This window comes from Pecten maximus, chromosome 1 (genome assembly GCF_902652985.1).
Source record: "Pecten maximus chromosome 1, xPecMax1.1, whole genome shotgun sequence".
Classification (NCBI taxonomy): domain Eukaryota; kingdom Metazoa; phylum Mollusca; class Bivalvia; order Pectinida; family Pectinidae; genus Pecten; species Pecten maximus.
In genome coordinates this window covers 7174832-7195298 of record NC_047015.1, presented here as the reverse complement: position 1 = coordinate 7195298, position 20467 = coordinate 7174832, and the positions used below count along the sequence as shown (strand labels likewise).

Here is a 20467-nt window from a genome sequence, read left to right as displayed (position 1 = left end):
AGGCCTGAAAGTATCAACCCATCTGTACTACAAGTCACAGGGCTGAAAGTATCAACCCATCTGTAATACAAGTCACAGGCCTGAAAGTATCAACCCATCTGTAATACAAGTCACAGGGCTGAAACTATCAACCCAACTGTAATACAAGTCACAGGGCTGAAACTATCAACCCATGTGTACTACAAGTCACAGGGCTGAAACTATCAACCCATCTGTAATACAAGTCACAGGCATGAAAGTGTCAACCCATCTGTACTACAAGTCACAGGGCTGAAACTATCAACCCAACTGTACTTAAGGTACTATCCACGAGAACATACAAGGGTAAATACTCCTACTTTCTATTTCCACCAAAGTATCACCTTCCCCAGCCAGGTAAATAGAATGACAACATACTACATACCTGATTATCTTAGAGATGTTGTGATAACGTGTGGAGATTTCAGTATTACAATGTACACCACAAAGGAAACCTTTGTCTTATCAGTGTAGATTTAATGTACAACAAACCACAACAAAAGTACAAAGTGGTTGACTGCAATTTTTGTTGGTGAATGAGTTGTAGATGTTTTATCTCTCCCTGGTTAACGTTCATAAAGAGCAATTTACACAGACAGAGTAAAGGGAACAAGTGATGGGGCCGCGCTGCCTGCCTCCACAGCCTGGAAGTCTCAGCAGCCCTGACTCAGACCACTGGACAAATGGAGCAGCCACTGAAGAACCAGAACCCCTGTCATAAATCATGGCTGGGAATCACCCAGATCAATACCAAACACACACTAAGCAATCAGATTTTACAATGATAAAGGCAGCATCAGAGATTGGGATCATAAACAACACTGAATGGACATTATTTCTTCAGCTGTTACATGTAGAAATGATCATCCCTAATGCCCAATAGTGATTTTTACATTCCCTAACTACACAGTGGTATAGCGCAATTAACTCAGCCTGACAGTTCCCCATAGCTGGTTTTATGAATGTCTATTTGTTATGATGACATAGAAGGGCATTAAAGACTTTTTTTATGTTGATATAAATGCAAATTCATTTCAATAAATTTGTATAATAAAACTGAATATTTCATGCAAGTTAGGTCTTACCAGAATGGCATCCCTTGTCCTGCTACAGGAACAAACTGAATCAATACAGTGATTTGTTTGGAGGAAGGAAGAGCCTGCCATAATTTCTAGTCACTAATTATATAATCATACCTGTATGTTATTGATTGTATTTTCTTCCTATGAGAAATTTGTTTTAAATCTGTCTCAGCTGTTGTACATTAAACACACACATTAGCGTTTGGCTAAAAAGTTTGTGATTACACAGAGTATAACTATAATTAACTGGGTCTTCAATTCTACTGCTAGATGTTACATTGAATACGGTAAAACTGACACTGAGGTCACACTTACGTCAACTTCACAAAAAAATTCTCAACGCATCACTATGATAGGCCACGAGTGCTGTCCCCTGCTGTGAATACATCATACTACATTTGCATTGGTAAATGCCTACACCAAAAGGACTCCGCCTAAATTGATATGTTTTTGTTATTATACAATTTTTGTGTAATTTGTAGATAGAAGTCGGTTTGTGGTCACTGGCCTGGTATACATCTCTAATGACTAGAGCACCTGTCTACAGTCTGTAGGTACTGGGTTCAAACCCCAGTCTTGAGTAGTTCTTGCTGAATGTATAATAGCCCATACCACAATAACATAACACTGATAAATTACATAGTTTATAGCATATTACAAACAGCTACAGCTACTTCAGCCACAGTGGTATCAATCAAGCCATTTTGTTGTACAAATCGTGCTCAATTCTGACATTTTCAGATTGCTTTAAGGTCTGGTCTATAGATTTTATATCAATGTTCCAATCCTAATCTCATTTTTAAGGTATTATTTTAACACATGAATAACAGTCAATTATGAGTAACATGATATAAAGTTTGGTGTGAGAAAAAGTTCTTCCCAACAGATCCGTCAGAACTCTACAACAGGTTTAAAAGCTCTCCTAACAGGATCTGAACACCTAGAGGTAGCAATCAATGTATGAAAGGTAGTAGTATATCACAAACAGGAATATATGTACCTAGTGTATTCCACCTGTTTCTTGAAAAATATGTAATCAATGTATTATGTTTAATCCATTGGCTAAGTTGAAATAAATGTAAATAAGATATAAACTACTCGGCCAGGTGGGACCTTATGGAATCCACTTGTTATGACAATATTTTCCAAGTAACCTGATTTAAAGATTTGAAAAATTTAGAAATCTTTGTAAATATTTTATCAAAAGCATCATTGGGCCGGTAGAATGTGATCAAGTTATAGATGGAATTAAAAACAATTTCATTAGAAATGATTGTTAAATGTGTATGTTACAGGTTAAGAATTAGGGACGGGCCTATCCCCCCTAGTGGTGGAGGCCCACAGGTGTGGAGTAGCTGTAATACAGTCCTTTACATAGTGGACCATGCACGCTCATGACTGGCATTGGATTGGCAAGATCTCTGACTGCTAGAACTAAATACCAACACAAAACCAATTCAAACGACTTTCTTTACTCAACCAATATTGCCTGGCATAGATGTAACTAATTTGTGTGTCACTACATCTGGGGCTAAAAAGACATGAATACAGCCCCCAGAGTTTTCACAGGTGTGACCATATCAGAAGTCAAATAATATTGATAAGTGAATCCTATGTGAGGGTAACAAACATGTCAGGCCATAAGTGCTGTGAAACAACACCCCAGTATCCCCTATTGACAAAGTCCCAACTCCATTGAGTGGGGCGAGAAGCCAGGTAAGTGGATTCATGAACAGGCTTAGGTATTGTAATTACTGGCCAGGTATATCTAACCCTGGTCGCACCTGCAGCATCTAAATCCAGGTAAATAAATCTTGGAGCTTCCACATACCAGTACATGCAGCATTTAACACAGACCTGATTATATACACCCAAATGATACAACATACATAGTTGACTTTCATCAACATCTAAAATTATTTGAAAATTTATGAAATTCTGAAAACAAGAAATTCAGTCCCCTGTCTGTTTGTGAATAAAAAATATAGTGGGGCAATAATGACATTCTCGAGCTCCCATCCCAAAACTCAAACGGAAATCGGAAAAGAATTTATCATGAATGTGACAATTAAACAATGTGACAATTAAACAGTGTATACAAGTTAGATATAGCATACAACATACATTGTATACCATTCACAAATAAACCCACAATTTGTTTTAATCTTCATCATCCAGAATCATATCAATAAATCAAATTATAGAATAATATCATTTGGGAAAAAACTGTGATATCATGCATGAGGTGTAATATAAAATTCCTCTACAGAGACATGTTAATATATTTTATTAGACAATAATATGTAAAAGGTTGTTCAATTAATGAAAGAATCCCTAAAGTAAAAGTAAGATCGTTTTCAAAATATATATACAAATGGTGAATGGGTCTCCCTGCATGAGGATATACCTATTAAAATGATGCAAGTATAAAAATAAAGGGCCACAACTCCACATACTCTAATAGCAAATTACATTACACAGTTTTAGTACATTACATGGCACTCCATCATTCTAAGAAGATCAAGGTAGTCATACCATCATTGGTCAATTGTAGGTAAAAGATAGAGGAAATATGTACAAGTATTTTTAAAGCATAATTACAAGGTAGATCAAGCAAGCTTAAAACTTATTAAGAAATATAAAAAATATTAATTCCATTACAATGGTAATTCTATTTCTGGAGTACATACCCTACCACAAAATAGAGTGAATAATAATAATGATTTGAAAACAAGAGGCCCAGAGGGCCTTTATCACTCATCTGAATATTTCAGGAATTTAATTAGGCAAAACATTCCCATTTTGGTTATTTAATTACAAATCCCTTTTCCCCTAGTTTGGGGCTTGCCATTCAGTATACATACCATGCATTGAAATAAACACTTTCCTTTAACTAAAATTTAGCTTTCTGGTTTCAAAGCAAATTATGTTCAAATGTACTCAACATAAATGTTGGCCAATTCTGACTTAAAAAAAATTCTTTATTGGGCCACCACTTACCTACCTAATATCCCATTGGAGCACTGCCCCTACATCCCATAGGGAGCCAGACTCAATGCTTTACACAAAATTTAGACAAAATAAAAAAGATATTTATTTTTAAGTTTCAGGGAAAACTAGAACTGTCGCCAGGATGGCTGACTAATACCCCCGCAATCTGCACGAGTCAATGGTGAATTGGAACTGTTAATGTAAATGTGTCTACAGACAGACGGACGGACAGACAGACAACCTGATTCCAGTATACCCCCCCCCCCCCCCCCCCCCCCTAACATCGTTGCGGGGGTATAATAAGCAATGTCCCATGGCTATACTCCCAAAGAAATACATGTATATAGAAATGTTTACATTTTGACCTCTTTACAGATTTCAGACTTGATATATACCTAACAAATTATTGCGAATTAAAACAGGAGTAAAAAGTGTATTTATAAAAGTATAGGGGATATTTTCAAAAGTAATAACTGGGTTCGACGGACCAAGTTTCTATCCAAATTAGTCCCACAATGTAACGGGTGGTTTATCATTCAACAACAACAATGGCGGAACGCCGAAAGCATGTGCCTGCCAAACTGCAAACAGATTCGGCTAAAAAGAAACGTAAACGGGACTGGAACTTAGTAAGAGAAAATAAGAGGCCAAGAGGGCCTGCATCCTTCACCATATATTTCAGTAAATTAATGGCAACTATATTTTAAGTTAAATTTCAAATATTTTTCTACATTTTTTGCTGCATCTTCCAACTATGGTTTAAAGTTGTTTTTTCTTTTTCTTTTTTCTTTTTCTATTTTGCAACATTTCCCCTATTAGCCCCCCTATATCCAGCCCAGGGATTCACACCCTCAATTTGTACAACATTAGATCCCTTAAGTCCAATAATGCTTCAGACTAAATTTCATCAAAATCCATTTAGTCATTTAGGACTAGTTTGGATTTAAAGGATTTACCTCAATTTCCCCAATTGGGCCCTGCCCTAGGCCTGGGGAAGTCATCATTTTTGCAAAATCTGTTCCACTTTCATCAAGTGTATTTCTTACCATATTTGGTTAAAATCAATTCAGTACTTTATGACTGTTATTTATGTACAAATATAATATATGTGGTATAATGATTTAAGACTTACATCTATTTCCCCTATCAGGCCCTGCCTCTCTGGCCCCTTGGGGGTCAGGGTCACCATTTATGCAAAATCTGCTCCCCTTCCACCAAGCATGCTTCTGACTAAATTGGGTTAAAATCCATTCATAACTTTATGACTAGTAGTGATTTAGAGGAATTACCTCTATTTCCCCTATTGGGCCTGCCCTCTGGCCCCTTAGGGGTCAGATTACCATTTATGCAAAATCTGTTTCCCTTAATTCCCTCAAGGAAGTTTCTGATTAAATTGGGTTCAAATCCAGCATTAACTTTATGACTAGTAACGATATAAAGAAATTATCTCTTTTATCCCTATCAGGCCCCGCCCCTCTAGCTCCAGGGGGGTCAGAGTCATCATTTATACAAAACCTGTTCTCCTTCCCCTAAGGATGTGTCTGACCAAAATGGGTTCATATCCATTCATAACTTTATGACTAGTACAAATGTAGTAGTAGCGATTTAGAGGAATTACCTCTATTTCCACTAGCGAGCCCTGCCCCTTTAGCCTCCTGGGGGTCAGAGTAACCTTTTATGCAAAATCTATTCCCGTTACCCCAAGGATGTTTCTGACCAATTTGAGTTCAAATCCATCAATAACTTTATGACTAGTAGTAGTAGCGATTTATAGAAATTACCCCTCTGGCCTCTTGGGAGTCACTCACCATTTATGCCAAATCTGTTCCCCTTCCCCCTTGAATGTTTCTGATCAAATTGGGTTCAAATCCATCAATAACTTTATGACTAGTAGTCACCTTTATTTCCGCTATTGGGTCCCGTACAAGGGGCCCATGGGCCGCGGTGACTGAGTGGTTAAGGTGTCCCGACACTTAATCACTAGCCCTCCACCTCTGGGTTGCGAGTTCAAAACCTACATGGGGCAGTTGCCAGGTATGACCCTGGCTGTTAATAGGACATTAAACAAACTAAACGAATTAAACCAAACCAATAAACCAATGGGCCCCGACCCTCTGGCCCCTTGGGGGTCAGAATCGTCATTAATGCAAAATCTGTTCCCATTCCCCCAAGGACCTTTCTGACCAAATTTGGTTAAAATCCATTCAGTATTTTATGACTAGTAGTAATTTAAAGCAAATGTTGACAGAAGACGGATGACGGACGCCACACCATGGCATAAGCTCACCAGCCCTTAGTATTTAGTTGTATGTTTGTATACATTGATAAGTTATTATGAGAATATTTTGCTAATATGTTCAAATGAAAGCATTATTAGGCAAGTTCGCGCATTCTCGATATGTAAACAACGGCCATGTGTGTAGTTAAGTGTAGTCTACGTTGTTGTAGCCTCATTCTCGACTCCATGACAAATCTCGCGATCAAAATAAATGCACCAAGTTATTTTTATACACTGATGTCACAAGGATTTCCTGGTCAAGCATCCAGTCCAATAGTCATTTTAATGTTAGGAAAGCGTGAATGAGCAATCTGCACTGGGATTGCCATTAATACATGTGTGTAACTAGAATTTTAGGTTATTTTGGAGTATATGTGGCTTTAAGAGTTGTAGATACTGTAATGACTTCACCTTATACTAGTCAATGGAAGCCCTAAAGGGTGAGTACAAGCTACCATTCTTTCTCTCTCCAAGTACACAAAACTTGTACCTAAACACATCATGTATAACTACCAACATTTCTTCAACAAAATGTAACAGATGTCACTTAAATATTACAATAAACTCAGACAAAGAAAACTGATGGTATGACTGTAGTTGTCTTGACCAGAGGAGCCAAGGCAGTCATAATTTTCCTCTTTCCAAAACTTTAAAGTGCCTCTATGATCTATAGCAGTAAAAAAGAAGATTAATAGATTGTTCCAACAGAAGTTCTGCCGAGAAAATTATTTGATCATAAAATCAATACTACAGTGGAACCTCTATAAACCGAACATGCATGGGACATGACTATTTGTTCGGTTTATAGAGGGTTCGGTTTGGAGAAGTTGATCGAAAAATGACCGGTCAAATTCTGGATATAATTGGTTGGACGATGTTTTATTAGAATGCACCCGATTACAAAACGGCACGTACATACTTAGACAATTTGGATTGTCTGAATAATATGCATATTATGAAAGTTAATCAATGTATATATTGCAGAATATATAAGAAAGGCAAATGACTATAACAATAGTTTTAAACAGTATTTTCACATGTACAACTACACTTTACGATCGGCCTACATTTTGTTACATCCGGTGAAGCCTCGTCATGTGGATGGGGCCAATAGTCCGATACAGAATATTTTACACATCAAATAATATTAAAGGGTGTGAAGATGTTTTGTTTCAATATCACAATTGATCAGATGATACTGGTCGTATTTCCGACATCGCTGTTGTCTAAAAAAACATCACGGGCTTCTTCACGAAAACAACCCCTTCTGGGCCTCATTTAAATTAAATGCGAAACTCAGGCTTCTAGCTCTACTTGCATTAAGAAGATAAACGAACCGATGCGCGTCAATGAAGTGTGGCATTTTTTCATAATTGTCGTGTTGATTATACACTAGGCCTTCCGTCATAATGCCCCCTTGGGGTATATATTGGATACCTGTACAAATCACCTACGTAAGTTCCGAGACAATAAGGCTTCACACAATGCCCGTCACAGTTGTTGTTTCACGGTTGACTGGCCTGACCTCGTGTCATAATCGCTCAGGTAAGGCCGGTTTTCAGAAGTAATTTTTGGTATATTTTAACAGGAACCGGACACAAAATCAGTCCGGTGTTCGGAATTCAGAGGGATCGGTATTTGGAAGTTTTTTAATACTATAATAAAGAAGGACCAATTCCGTACAATGACAATTCGTTCGGTATTCAGAGGTGTTCGGTTTTTAGAAGGTTCGGTTTTCGGAAGTTGCACTGTATATGTCAAAACTTAAATTTATGACTGTTTCCATAACATCTCTCTGAAATTACTTGGCTGTAAACAATGATAGAATGAGTTTTGAGTTTTCCATTTTATTGAGAGGCTGTATTTGTCTGGTGCCTGGATAATTAACTTGTGTATCCCACCAACAAGTTTCTACTGTAGCAGCCATAACAGTGGAAGCAATAGGACCCCACAGGTAGGATGAATCAATTGTCTGTCATATAAAGGTGTCTTCAACAACACTGAACTTGGTTAACCCCATGATTATCTCCCTTTCCTAAATACCAATAATGTTGTTCTCTTTATACCATCCAGGTACTACTACAATGTAGGTACGTGACTATAAGTATCAAACAGTAAACCAATGATTTTGCTTGTTTGTATCCTGGGTTATACATCCTTGAACAGCCAGTGGCCATTTTGTTTCAATCTACAGTAGACTCCTTGTAGTAGCTGGTGGCTACCTACTTAATAACACACAGGAGGCCCATCATATGCTATCTAGAGCAGTAAAGGGTATTGCCCACGGACACAACGATAGCACATAGCGTACCGTGAGCTGAGAAACATGGACACTCCCAAGTAAGGATCCAACCTTGTCTGATGTTACTTTGTTCAATGTTCTACCAATCATCATGGTTGTCATCAATGAAGAATTGGTCAGCCAAAAGCTCAAAACACAAACAAACTCCCTCATAACATGGCAAATGTACTTTGCTTATTACTGGTGTGTACATGTATAAAATTGAATCAGTTATTTCTAGTCATTACAAGAGATCTCTTGAGAGGGATCTTGGCACCCACCACTAAATGATCTTTATCAGATAAGGGGAACCTACATATAAAGTCTTAGAAAGATTTAAAAACTTTCTGAAATATATGAAACAAAATTTCAACTATAAAAATCCAAGATTGCTGCCTGTGAGCCATTTTATTTTCCCAATCAGACTTAAATTTAATGGGCACAACTAGAATTTATTTGTTTGTTGGTTTTATTGCCATGTGAAACATCCAGGGCCATTTTGATGCAGGGTATCCTTGTTGTAGTTGGTGACTAGGGACCATGAGGAACCTATGCGAAGTTTGAGAAATATCGTTTTAGTAGTAAAATTAGTACTCAAGAAATAGTGATAACATAACGAACTGTCAAAATCCAAGATAACTGCTTGTCAGCCATTTTGTCTTCTTGATCAGACTCAGAATTGAATGGGCACATCTAGGGACCAAGGGGAACCTACATGTGAAATACTTCTCAAGAAATAGAGAGAAAAAAGGATTGTTTACAGACTGACAACAGACTGATGTCACCCCAAAATGTTCCTTCTAACTTGGGTAGAACAATTAACTGCCTCTTTGCCAAATGGTACTGTAGTAAGTAAAACTCAATACAGCATCCTAAGGTGGATGGCTGACAGAAAAGTAAATATACCTTAGTCTTACTTCAGACATCTTAGTAACACAAACATTACAGTATGTAAAATCATTTAATTGAAAAAATAATCAGTTTACATCAATTGCATTGAGATACAATGCAACATTACTCAACACATCTCATTCCACTTGACAATCTGATTCCAAGTACAGCATCAAGTCTTGTCTATAAGCTTCCACTAGAGTTTATCTTTATAATCTGAACATTACAAGAGGGCATCATCAGCCACATGACCTCAGTGTTTAGTACATTTTCAAAATTCTTCGATATATATCTATAGGTACATGTACATGAGAGAGCCCAGAGATTCAGTGACCATTGGATGTTAGCTAATATATAGGTAAGGTATAAACATTGTACCCTTAATATGTATGATGGAGTCAACAGAGACAGTGTTCCTATTTCAATCAAAAGTAGTAAAAAAAAAAAAAAAGATCTGACAAGCACAATGTTTTAACCTAAATAAAACCATTCTCCATTCAATATACATGCTTTATATTTTCACTGGTATAATCTGTGCAGTGTTAATATTTCACTCCGATCTATTCTTAAATAGTATACACTGCTAAGTTTGTCTATTAGTATTACAGATGACATATATAATAATACTGAAAGTAATGTTTCCTTGAAAGGGCAATCATTCCCAGTGTACTAGGAAGGAGTAATGAAAAATACCCTGACCGTGTCAGGCTTCCAACTAACGACCTTTCGCTCTCAAGGAAAACATCGTACCACCAGCTGGCTAAAGGTAAAATTCCAGCTAGTCTATAAGCTAGTAGAGTGACCTTATACTCTGCACTTTTACACCAGTAATGATCAATACAGTACAAATTAAACATACATTTGGATACAAAGATGGACTCTATCTTGAAATTTAAAACCTTAAAAGGCCATATATAAACTACATATAAGGTAACTAGAGCAACTAGTGCCAATTTGTAGTTGGTACACACTTCATGGACACCATTTCACCACTACAGATTATTTAACAGTAAACAGTTCTTTAATCATGTACAGAAAGTGTAGCACAAAATTAAGGTGATCTATATAGACAACCGAGTCCCTCTGTATTATTATTTCTCTCTCGGCCATCAGCATCACACAGTAGGCTACAGAGTCTATTATAATTCATTTAAGGATGCCATATACATGTATCTCCAAACAAAGAGTAATCATATGATTGATTGAATACAAGAATGATCTATTGTATATCTTTATACCATACCAAAAATGACCTCCAAATGTTTAAGCTTCAAATTTTATATTTTAAATTTAAACAATTATTAATTATATCCTGAAGAAAAATTCCAAAGCAAGTTAATGCGATGGAGAATGGCTAAAGGGAGATAACTTGTACATTTTGCTTTCACATATATATTCAGGTTTTAGGATCCACACATACTCCTATATACATGTATAGGATCAGGTTTTAGGACCAATGCATACTCTCATATATATAGGATCAGGTTTTAGGACCTATATATAATACTCTCAAATATATAAGATCAGGTTTAGGACCAATACATACTCTCATATATATAGGATCAGGTTTTAGGACCTATATATAATACTCTCAAATATATAAGATCAGGTTTAGGACCAATACATACTCTCATATATAGGATCAGGTTTTAGGACTCATATCTACTCTCACATGCATGTGTATAGCCCAGGACCAGGTTTTAGGACCAATATATAATACTCTCACAAATATAGAACCAGGTTTTAGGCCCAATTCATACCCTTATATACCAATATATACTCTCAGATATATAGGACTAGGTTTTAGGATGAATTCATACCCTTATATGACGAGGTTTTAGGATCAATAAATATTCTCAGATATAGGACCAAGTTTAAGGATCTATACATGCTCTCACATATAGGATCAGATTTTAGGACCAATATATACTCTCAGATATAAAGTATATAGGACCAGGTTTTAGGATGAATTCATACCCTTATATGACGAGGTTTTAGGATCAATAAATATTCTCAGATCATATAGGACCAAGTTTAAGGATCTATACATGCTTTCACATATAGGATCAGATTTAGGACCTATACATACTCACATATATATATATAGGATCAGATTTATATATACAATATATATATATATATATATATATATATGTAAACATAAATGACACAACAAGACAATTCCGGTTGAATATCGCTGACGTTTTCAAGCCGTGTATAGGCTATCTTCAGGTGATTACTTTTTAATGCTTAGTAACAACATTATGACGTAATACAATCAATAACATAATGGGGAGGTAATAATTACGTTACTGTATTTTAAGGTGTGAAGACACCAATTTTTAACCATTGAGTGCCGGTTTGAAAAGTTTAACAAACATTTCTTCCTTGCATATTCGCTTTGTAGCATTACACTCGGGCATCTTGTGAAATGGCTTGAAAACGTTAGCGATATTCAACCGGAATTGTCTTGTTGTGTCATTTATGTTTACATATTTAAGCGATACACAACGTCACCATCAAGTTGAACTATATATATATGTATATACATTCTAACTATATAGGATCAGGTTTAGGACACATATGTATGTTCACATATATAGAATCATGTTTTAGGACATATATATATTTGTATACATACATATATGTATATATATTATATAGAATCAGGTTTCAAAACTGCAGCAAAGTCAACATGTACACTATATTTACCCCCTCTGTCATTGTGTCAATTTTGGTACATTTTAACACTTCATTGTGCTTCATAGATCATTTGTCTGATTTCAATATCAATGCCTTAGGCTGACAGCCATTCATCCCAGTATATAATTTGCCAAATTTTATCACTCTAAGCCTTTTGAGTTTTCAGAAAAAGACAGTTGTTCAATTGTATTAAACATGTTTGACCCCTGTGACCCAGGATATAAGTCAAGGTCATTCATATTTATACTTATCAGGTCCTTGGGCATCTTGGTAATTGAAAAGCATCCATGTAAATTTTTTAGACTATTTGATCCCTGTGAAGGTCAAGGTCATTACCAGGAATAACCACTGTAGCCTGCCATCACAGCATGATACAGGCCTGATTCCAGGCCCCTGGGTTATTGAAAAGAATTTGTTAAAATATTTTAGCATATTTGACCACTGTGACCTTGAATGTAGGTAAAGGTCATTCGTTTGAGTAGATATGGTAGGTCTTCACTCAAGCAAGCTGCAGGTCCATACCAAGTCCCTGGGCATCTTGTTTATTGATGAGAAGTTGTTTAAACATTTTTTGTATATTAAACCCAGGTGATCTTGGAAAAAGGTACTTGAACAAACTTTATTTGGTTCTTGAGAAGAAGTCATTTGATAGAAGCTTTGATGACGGAAAATGATGGACAGGTGAGCTAATAAATTATAAGACAATATCTTAAACATACCTTGTGATCTGTCATACATTTTTCGAAAGCTTGAATTTGCGTATCACATAACCCTTTGTAACTGAAATCATGCATTTTATAGCAGTCTAGCATAATCTTCAGGGCATCTGTACAAGGTCGCTCTGAAAGTAAAAAGTTGCATATAGTTCAACATGAAATTGTTATTGTAATTGTACACAGCTTGTTACTACATGTATATATATAGGGCAAAGAAGTAATTCATTCTAACAGTGTGGTCAATTAGAAAATGTCAAATTTTCAAGGCAATCCGCCCTTTATCAAGACACAGAGAATACAATCACATGATATATAAACAGTACTAAATACAATAAGATACAGTAAGAGTAGTATTTTTGGTAGTATTTGAAATAACAAAAGGTCTATGGGCCTTAACGGTCACCTGAGTTTTGATATATTTTAGCATATTTGACCCCTGGGACCTTGAGTGAAGATTAAGGTCATTCATTTGAACAATCGTTATAGCCCTGAATGCTACTTTGGTTTGTTTTTGTTTAACGTCCTATTAACAGCCAGGGTCATTTAAGGACGTGCCAGGTTTTGGAGGTGGAGGAAAGCCGGAGTACCCGGAGAAAAACCACCGGCCTACGGTCAGTACCTGGCAACTGCCCCACGTAGGTTTCGAACTCGCAACCCAGTGGTGGAGGGCTAGTGATAAAGTGTCGGTACACCTTAACCACTCGGCCACCGCGGCCCCTTTGTCCCTGAATGCTACAAACCCAATATCAGGTCTCTGGCCCTCTTTAAATTGGTTATCAAGAAGCTGTTTAAAGATTTTTGCATATTTGACCCCTGTGACCATGAATGAAGGCCAAGGTCATCCAAATATTAGGCCTCTAGGCACTTGGTTATCAAGAAGAAGTTGTTTAAAGATTTAAGTGTACCCGGTATTTGAACCTGTGACCTTGAATGAAGGTCAATGTCCATCATTTGAACAATCTTTAAAGCCCATTACCCCAGAATGCTTCTTTAAAGCCCATTACCCCAGAATGCTACAAACACAATACAGTCCATCACGGTTATGACGAATTTCTGGTGACCCCTCAAATGTTTTCGTACTATACCGGTTTCGCATTTTGTGGGGTCTTTCCAATGTGCCACACCATGTACCGGTATGCATGCACAGCACATGTACACTTCGTACATGTTTGTATAGTAATACACACGTTTCATGTAATATTTTTCTCACTAAAACTAAATAAAACCGCATGTTAATTTAATAATATCAAAAATAAAACGTTAAAAACGTACTTTACATTGTAAGTAAGTTGTGTTCAATCTTTGGTAAATACAGTTGGCCTACCAATATACAATAGGCCTACAACGGCTACATAATGTCATATCACGATCGCGATAATCACATTTTGCAGCTGCGAAAAAATCACTGACTAGTGTTTGTTTGACTTTTTCTCCGAGCTGACCTTACTTAGATATATATCCAGGTCTAAGAGATTTTTTAAAACACAATCTTGAACGTCATTTTGATTTTGAGCGAACGATTTCAACTTGTCAAGGCATTCGCGGGCCTCGCGATCTGTTTCTGGGTCAGTACCTCATCGCTCAGCCTCTCGTGGAGCTCTGTTCCTTTCACAGAATTGATAATGTCAGCCTCAGTAATCTCCAATGGTTAACATCGTTTAATTGAACACTTCTCATTTACCTGTATACCTGTCTACAGCTGTATACACTTTCTATAGAGCGCGTGGGTCAGTATGAGACAAAGGTCATGAAAACTTACCTGTGTCACACTTGGCTGACTATGACTTTGACACTTCGTTTTTTATGTGGGTTTAAAACAACACAAACATGCAGTGGTCTGAAGGGTAAACAATATAGGCATATTGCACACGGTTTGCCGTGGATTTGATTTTCATTCGTATAAAGCGAGTTTTTGTATTATCAGAGTTTGTATTAAGTAGGTTAGACTGTATCAGGTATCCTGGCCTCTTGGTTATCAAGAAGTTGTTTCAAGATTTTAGCATAATTGACCCATGTGACCTTGAATCCAAGTCAAGGTCATCCGTTTAACCAAACTTGGTAGCCCTTCATCCCAGCATGCTACAGACCCAATATCATGTCTCTGAGCCTGTTCGTAATTAATTGAAAAGAAGTTGAAAATGTAAATTGTTTACGATGCACGAAGCCAGACAAAAGGCGATCGCAATAGGTCAATTGAGACTTCGTCTCATGATCAGGTGACCTAACATCCTGCAGTGCTGGGTGTCTTCTGCAGTTATGCTTCAGTCGAGGTAGCACTATAAAGTTAACATCAATGTCGGATGCTATCATACGGAGACAAACATATACCACAGCCTCCAAAAATACACACATACACTACACCTATGCATATTTCACACACAGGTGAGGCCTGTAATGTTATTGTATATATTATGAAACAGACTATAGTTACTGTATACTTGTGTGTGTACACATATTTGTATGACGTCGACCACAGGGTCACGAGAGCGTTCTGAATACAGTACCGGTGATGGCGGAACACAGTCAAGTGTGTGTCTTGTTATTTACACAGATGGCACAGAACTAATATAACAAAGCCATCCTGAAATGACCTTAGCTTTTGATAGAACGTTAAAACAAAAATAAACCAAATCAATTGAACTTAAAAGCCACATACTCACGAAGAAACATATATCATGTTTACATATTGAGCTTTTTGCAGTTTTCGGACTTGATACATACCTAACAGATTTTCGTGAATCAGAAACTAAAAGAAAATGTGTATTTATGAAAGTATATGGGGAATTCCCAAAAATAATAACTGTGGCTGCCGGACCAAGTTTCTCTGAAAATTAGTCCCACATTACAATGCAACGGCAGGTTTTACAGTCCATACAAAATGGCAGAACATCGCAAGCATGGAACTGCGGAAACGCAGACAGATTCTGCTAAATAAAAAGACACAAAAGTGTGTGGAATCGGCAAAACCCGAGTATTTCCTTAGGAATGGAAATGATTGGTTGGAACTTAACGATAGAAGAAAAAGGAATAGACTCAAATTCCAATTTTTCCGGACGTCTATTGGATTGCTGGTTAGCTTTTGAACATTGTCAACTTCACCGATCTAAGATTTTATCAATGTTTTCTTGTATGCATATTGCTACGTTTTAAAATTAAGTATTTAAATATGTAAGCTATGTTTGTTTATTTTGTTCAGTTACCTAGGTATTACGCGAATATCCTGTTAATATGTTTAAATGAAAGCATTATTAGGCAAAGTTCATTTATGCTCAATATGTAAACAATGGCCATGTGTGTAGTTTATGTGTAGTGCACGTTATTATATCCTCGTTCTCGGCTCCATGACAAATCTCATGATACATATAAATGCGGCGAGTTATTTTTATACACTGATGCCTTAAGGACTCCCCTGGTCAAGCGTCCAGGCCAGTGGTCATTTTAATGTTGGGAGAGCGTGAATGAGCATCTTAGATTGTCATTAATACACATGTGCAACTAGAATTTTAGGTTGTTCGGGAGTATGTGGCTTTAAAGGAAATAAAATTAATTTCGAGATATGAGGCACAACGGGGTGTGCTGCTGGTTGTCTTCGGCAGTTTGCTTCAGTGAGATAGCACTTTAAATCGGCAAAAGTTCCGGCCTATCACAAGGAGACTTAACACGAACATACCGCAGCCTCCCAAAACACAAATACGCACTCACCACACTCATACATGTCGCACGCACGGGAGGCTGTCTTTAAATGACCTTAGATGTTAATAGGACGTTAAACAAAATAAACCAAACCAAACCAAAAGCACAACTGCAGTGGTTAAAGGGAGGTAAGTCATTAAACGTCCCTGTCAAGTAAACCAGCATGAGTATATTGTGTCTAAAATGACATTTGACTGAGGCATTTTGCTTATGCTCTCGAATATGATAATATTAAAAACAAACAGACTTATTCAAATGTATTGTCCTAACGTTAATGTTCAACAGTTAAATAGGCCTAAGCTTATAATTAGTTACTAGTACTACTAGTTAACAGTAGATCTATCCAGTATATGATGTATACGCTTATATACTGTTTAATCGATTTTGCTCACCCATTTTTATATACCCTTGTTGGGGGTGGCTACTTTTTATGCAGTGATTTGTCCGCAAGTAGACTGTCATAGTGATTTTCACAGTAGCCTTTCACTGTCATATTTCATCAAATGCGAACGTGAGGAATGACATTGAACAGTGAAGAATTGCTTACCTGATGCCAATCTGTCTGACGCCATTTTCAGTCTGTTGTTTACAATAAACGGTGCGTTCCATACTTTATAACGGCGAGGATCAGGTTTATAGCCAAATGCACGTTTGTGCTTAGCTAATACAAAATTTGTTAAGCGAGGCATGTTATAAAAATGTATAACTTTTTTAGAGTGATCTCCCTTGTAGTCCGACTAATAATACTGTATAAAAACGGCAAGGCAAAATCCGGAATGTTGTTGTACGGTACACGTTTCCGGTTCTAATACACCGGTAATTCATTTATTTCGCATCAATTGAGAAAAAAAATTATCAACTTTGTCGATAATGTAAAAAGATAATGATGTGAATGATTTTCATTGGATGATGCAGAGACTTATATACTAGTTAGTATACATTATAGATATCTGGTTGATGACATTAGTGACGATGATTTCTGTACAACTACGTACTGTATGTTGAAGTATCCTATCTGATCTAAACAGTGAACCTATAAAGGATATGTTACAATATCCTATCCTAACTCTGAACCTATAAAGGAAATGTTACAATATCCTATCTTATCCTAACTGTGAACCTATAAAGGATATGTTACAATATCCTATGTGATCCTTACTGTGAACCTATAAAGGATATGTTACAATGTCCTATCTTATCCTAACAGTGAACCTAGGATATGTTACAATATCCTATCTTATCCTAACTGTGAACCTATAAAGGATATGTTACAATGTCCTATCTTATCCTAACAGTGAACCTATAAAGGATATGTTACAATGTCCTATCTTATCCTAACAGTGAACCTAGGATATGTTACAATATCCTATCTTATCCTAGCAGTGAACCTATAAAGGATATGTTACAATATCCTATCTTATCCTAACAGTGAACCTATAAAGGATATGTTACAATATCCTATCTTATCCTAACTGTGAACCTATAAAGGATATGTTACAATATCCTATCTTATCCTAACAGTGAACCTATAAAGGATATGTTTCAATATCCTATCTTATCCAAACAGTGAACCTATAAAGGATATGTTACAATATCCTATCTTATCCTAACAGTGAACCTATAAAGGATATGTTACAATATCCTATCTTATCCTAACAGTGAACCTATAAAGGATATGTTTCAATATCCTATCTTATCCAAACAGTGAACCTATAAAGGATATGTTACAATATCCTATCTTATCCTAACAGTGAACCTATAAAGGATATGTTACAATATCCTATCTTATCCTAACAGTGAACCTATAAAGGATATGTTACAATATCCTATCTTATCCTAACAGTGAACCTATAAAGGATATGTTACAATATCCTATCTGATCCTAACAGTGAACCTAGGATATGTTACAATATCCTATCTGATCATAACTGTGAACCTATAAAGGATATGTTACAATATCCTATCTGATCCTAACTCTGAACCTATAAAGGATATGTTACAATATCCTATCTTATCCCAACTGTGAACCTATAAAGGATATGTTACAATATCCTATCCTAACTCTGAACCTATAAAGGAAATGTTATAATATCCTTTCTTATCCTAACAGTGAACCTATAAAGGATATGTTACAATATCCTATCTTATCCTAACAGTGAACCTATAAAGGATATGTTACAATATCCTATCTTATCCTAACAGTGAACCTATAAAGGATATGTTACAATATCCTATCCTAACAGTGAACCTATAAATGATATGTTACAATATCCTATCCTAACTGTGAACCTATAAAGGATATGTTACAATATCCTATCTGATCCTAACAGTGAACCTATAAACTCATAAATATGGACAAACAAACATACCCGTATGCTTATTTTGTATACATAGAACAGGCTATATTTTCAGAAATGTCAGCTGCAGTTTTTGTTTGTTTGTTTTTCAAATTTTTTTTCTAAGAATATGTACGTACCAAACAAAAAAGAAAATATCTTTTTGGAAATAAATTTCTATGAAGTAGTGTCATTTTTTGCCACTACTGCTTTGAAATGTCTGGTATTTTACCTATATACGCGTTCGTGTGTACCGGAAGTCAGCCTTCCGCGAAATGCTAAACCAACGCAATCGATTTGTACAGTTACTAGCTTTGTACGTGTAGCTTTGAGTTGCGAAGCGGTAGATTTTGAACACGGCGGCAGCAGGGCTGGTAGTTGAGAAGATAAATTCTACAATTTCTATACATATTTCCAGCAATGCATGCTGACATGTAGTCCACTAGAGCACTTATCATCTTCGTTTATGTTAAATCTTAATGTATATATATATGTAACAGGGTGTACTCATTGCACTAGGTCACACTTGTTTGTGTTGTCTTGAGTGTACCCGTGTCACCACATGTATATCGTGTGTCGTGAAAGAGCGAGTTGCACGTGATTCTACCGGCACACATCATCACCCTGTCTAACCTGTATGTCCCAATAATTTATCACTTAGCTGCAAAGCAGGACGGAGCTCCTGCATATATTATCACAGTATTGCCTTCCTCTCCGCGCTGGTTCATTTATATCTAGTAAATAAAACATTGAAACCAAAACCTCGTGTTGGAGTTCTACTATATATATATAGAGAGAGCTAGTGAGGTTTACATATATTTAGAACAGATGACATATCAAAACTTTTTTGAAAGCGAAGCGAGTTATGCTCAATTGTAACATCAATGTCAGCTATCGACAATCCTCACTTTATGTTAAAACTATCGCATCAGTTGGAAGTTTGGATATATATATATAACATTTGCTGTTATTAGTAGACATATTCTAGATTCTATAAAAAGCTGATCTATTATACATTGAAAAATTGTATAACTTTCTTTCCCGTGGGTTAGTTTACAAACTACGGTCAGCTGTCCGGTTTATGTGTACATGGGAATCCTAGCTGTGAGTCGTGTGTACAACCAGCTGCGAGCAGCAGTAAGCTTAAACGTTTTCATTTCTTGTAGAGTGGATGACTCTTTTTTTTTTCTTTTTTTTATGTACATTGAATATTAGACATATATACTACTCAACTTATATCTATGATAATTAACTAACTATATGTATATAAAATTATATTGTGAACTCGCATGCACTTTTTTTTTTTTGCTTGATATCACTATGTAAATAGTCACGTATTATCTACGTTACATTGATTGTATTTGTATTATCATGCTCTTCTTTGTGGAGGAAATAAAGATGGTTATAATGAACGTACGTACACCAGTAAATATACTCCTAAATAATATACTGCGTCAAAAGACCGTCTTTGCTCTGGA

At 36.3% G+C, this 20467-nt stretch overlaps 1 protein-coding gene across 1 annotated transcript in view; it reads right to left on the bottom strand.

The window, feature by feature from the left end:
* The window catches only part of LOC117323676, a 28395-nt gene extending 11014 nt beyond the window's left edge, over nucleotides 1-17381 (bottom strand). The window contains exons 1-2 of the mRNA XM_033879049.1: nucleotides 17201-17381; nucleotides 12964-13085 (exon numbers count right to left, since the gene is read on the bottom strand). Coding sequence (XP_033734940.1) covers nucleotides 12964-13085; nucleotides 17201-17342 — 264 coding nt within the window. The 5' untranslated portion in view covers nucleotides 17343-17381. The remainder of the gene's footprint in view (nucleotides 1-12963; nucleotides 13086-17200) is intronic.
* Between the last annotated feature and the right edge of the window lie 3086 nt (nucleotides 17382-20467).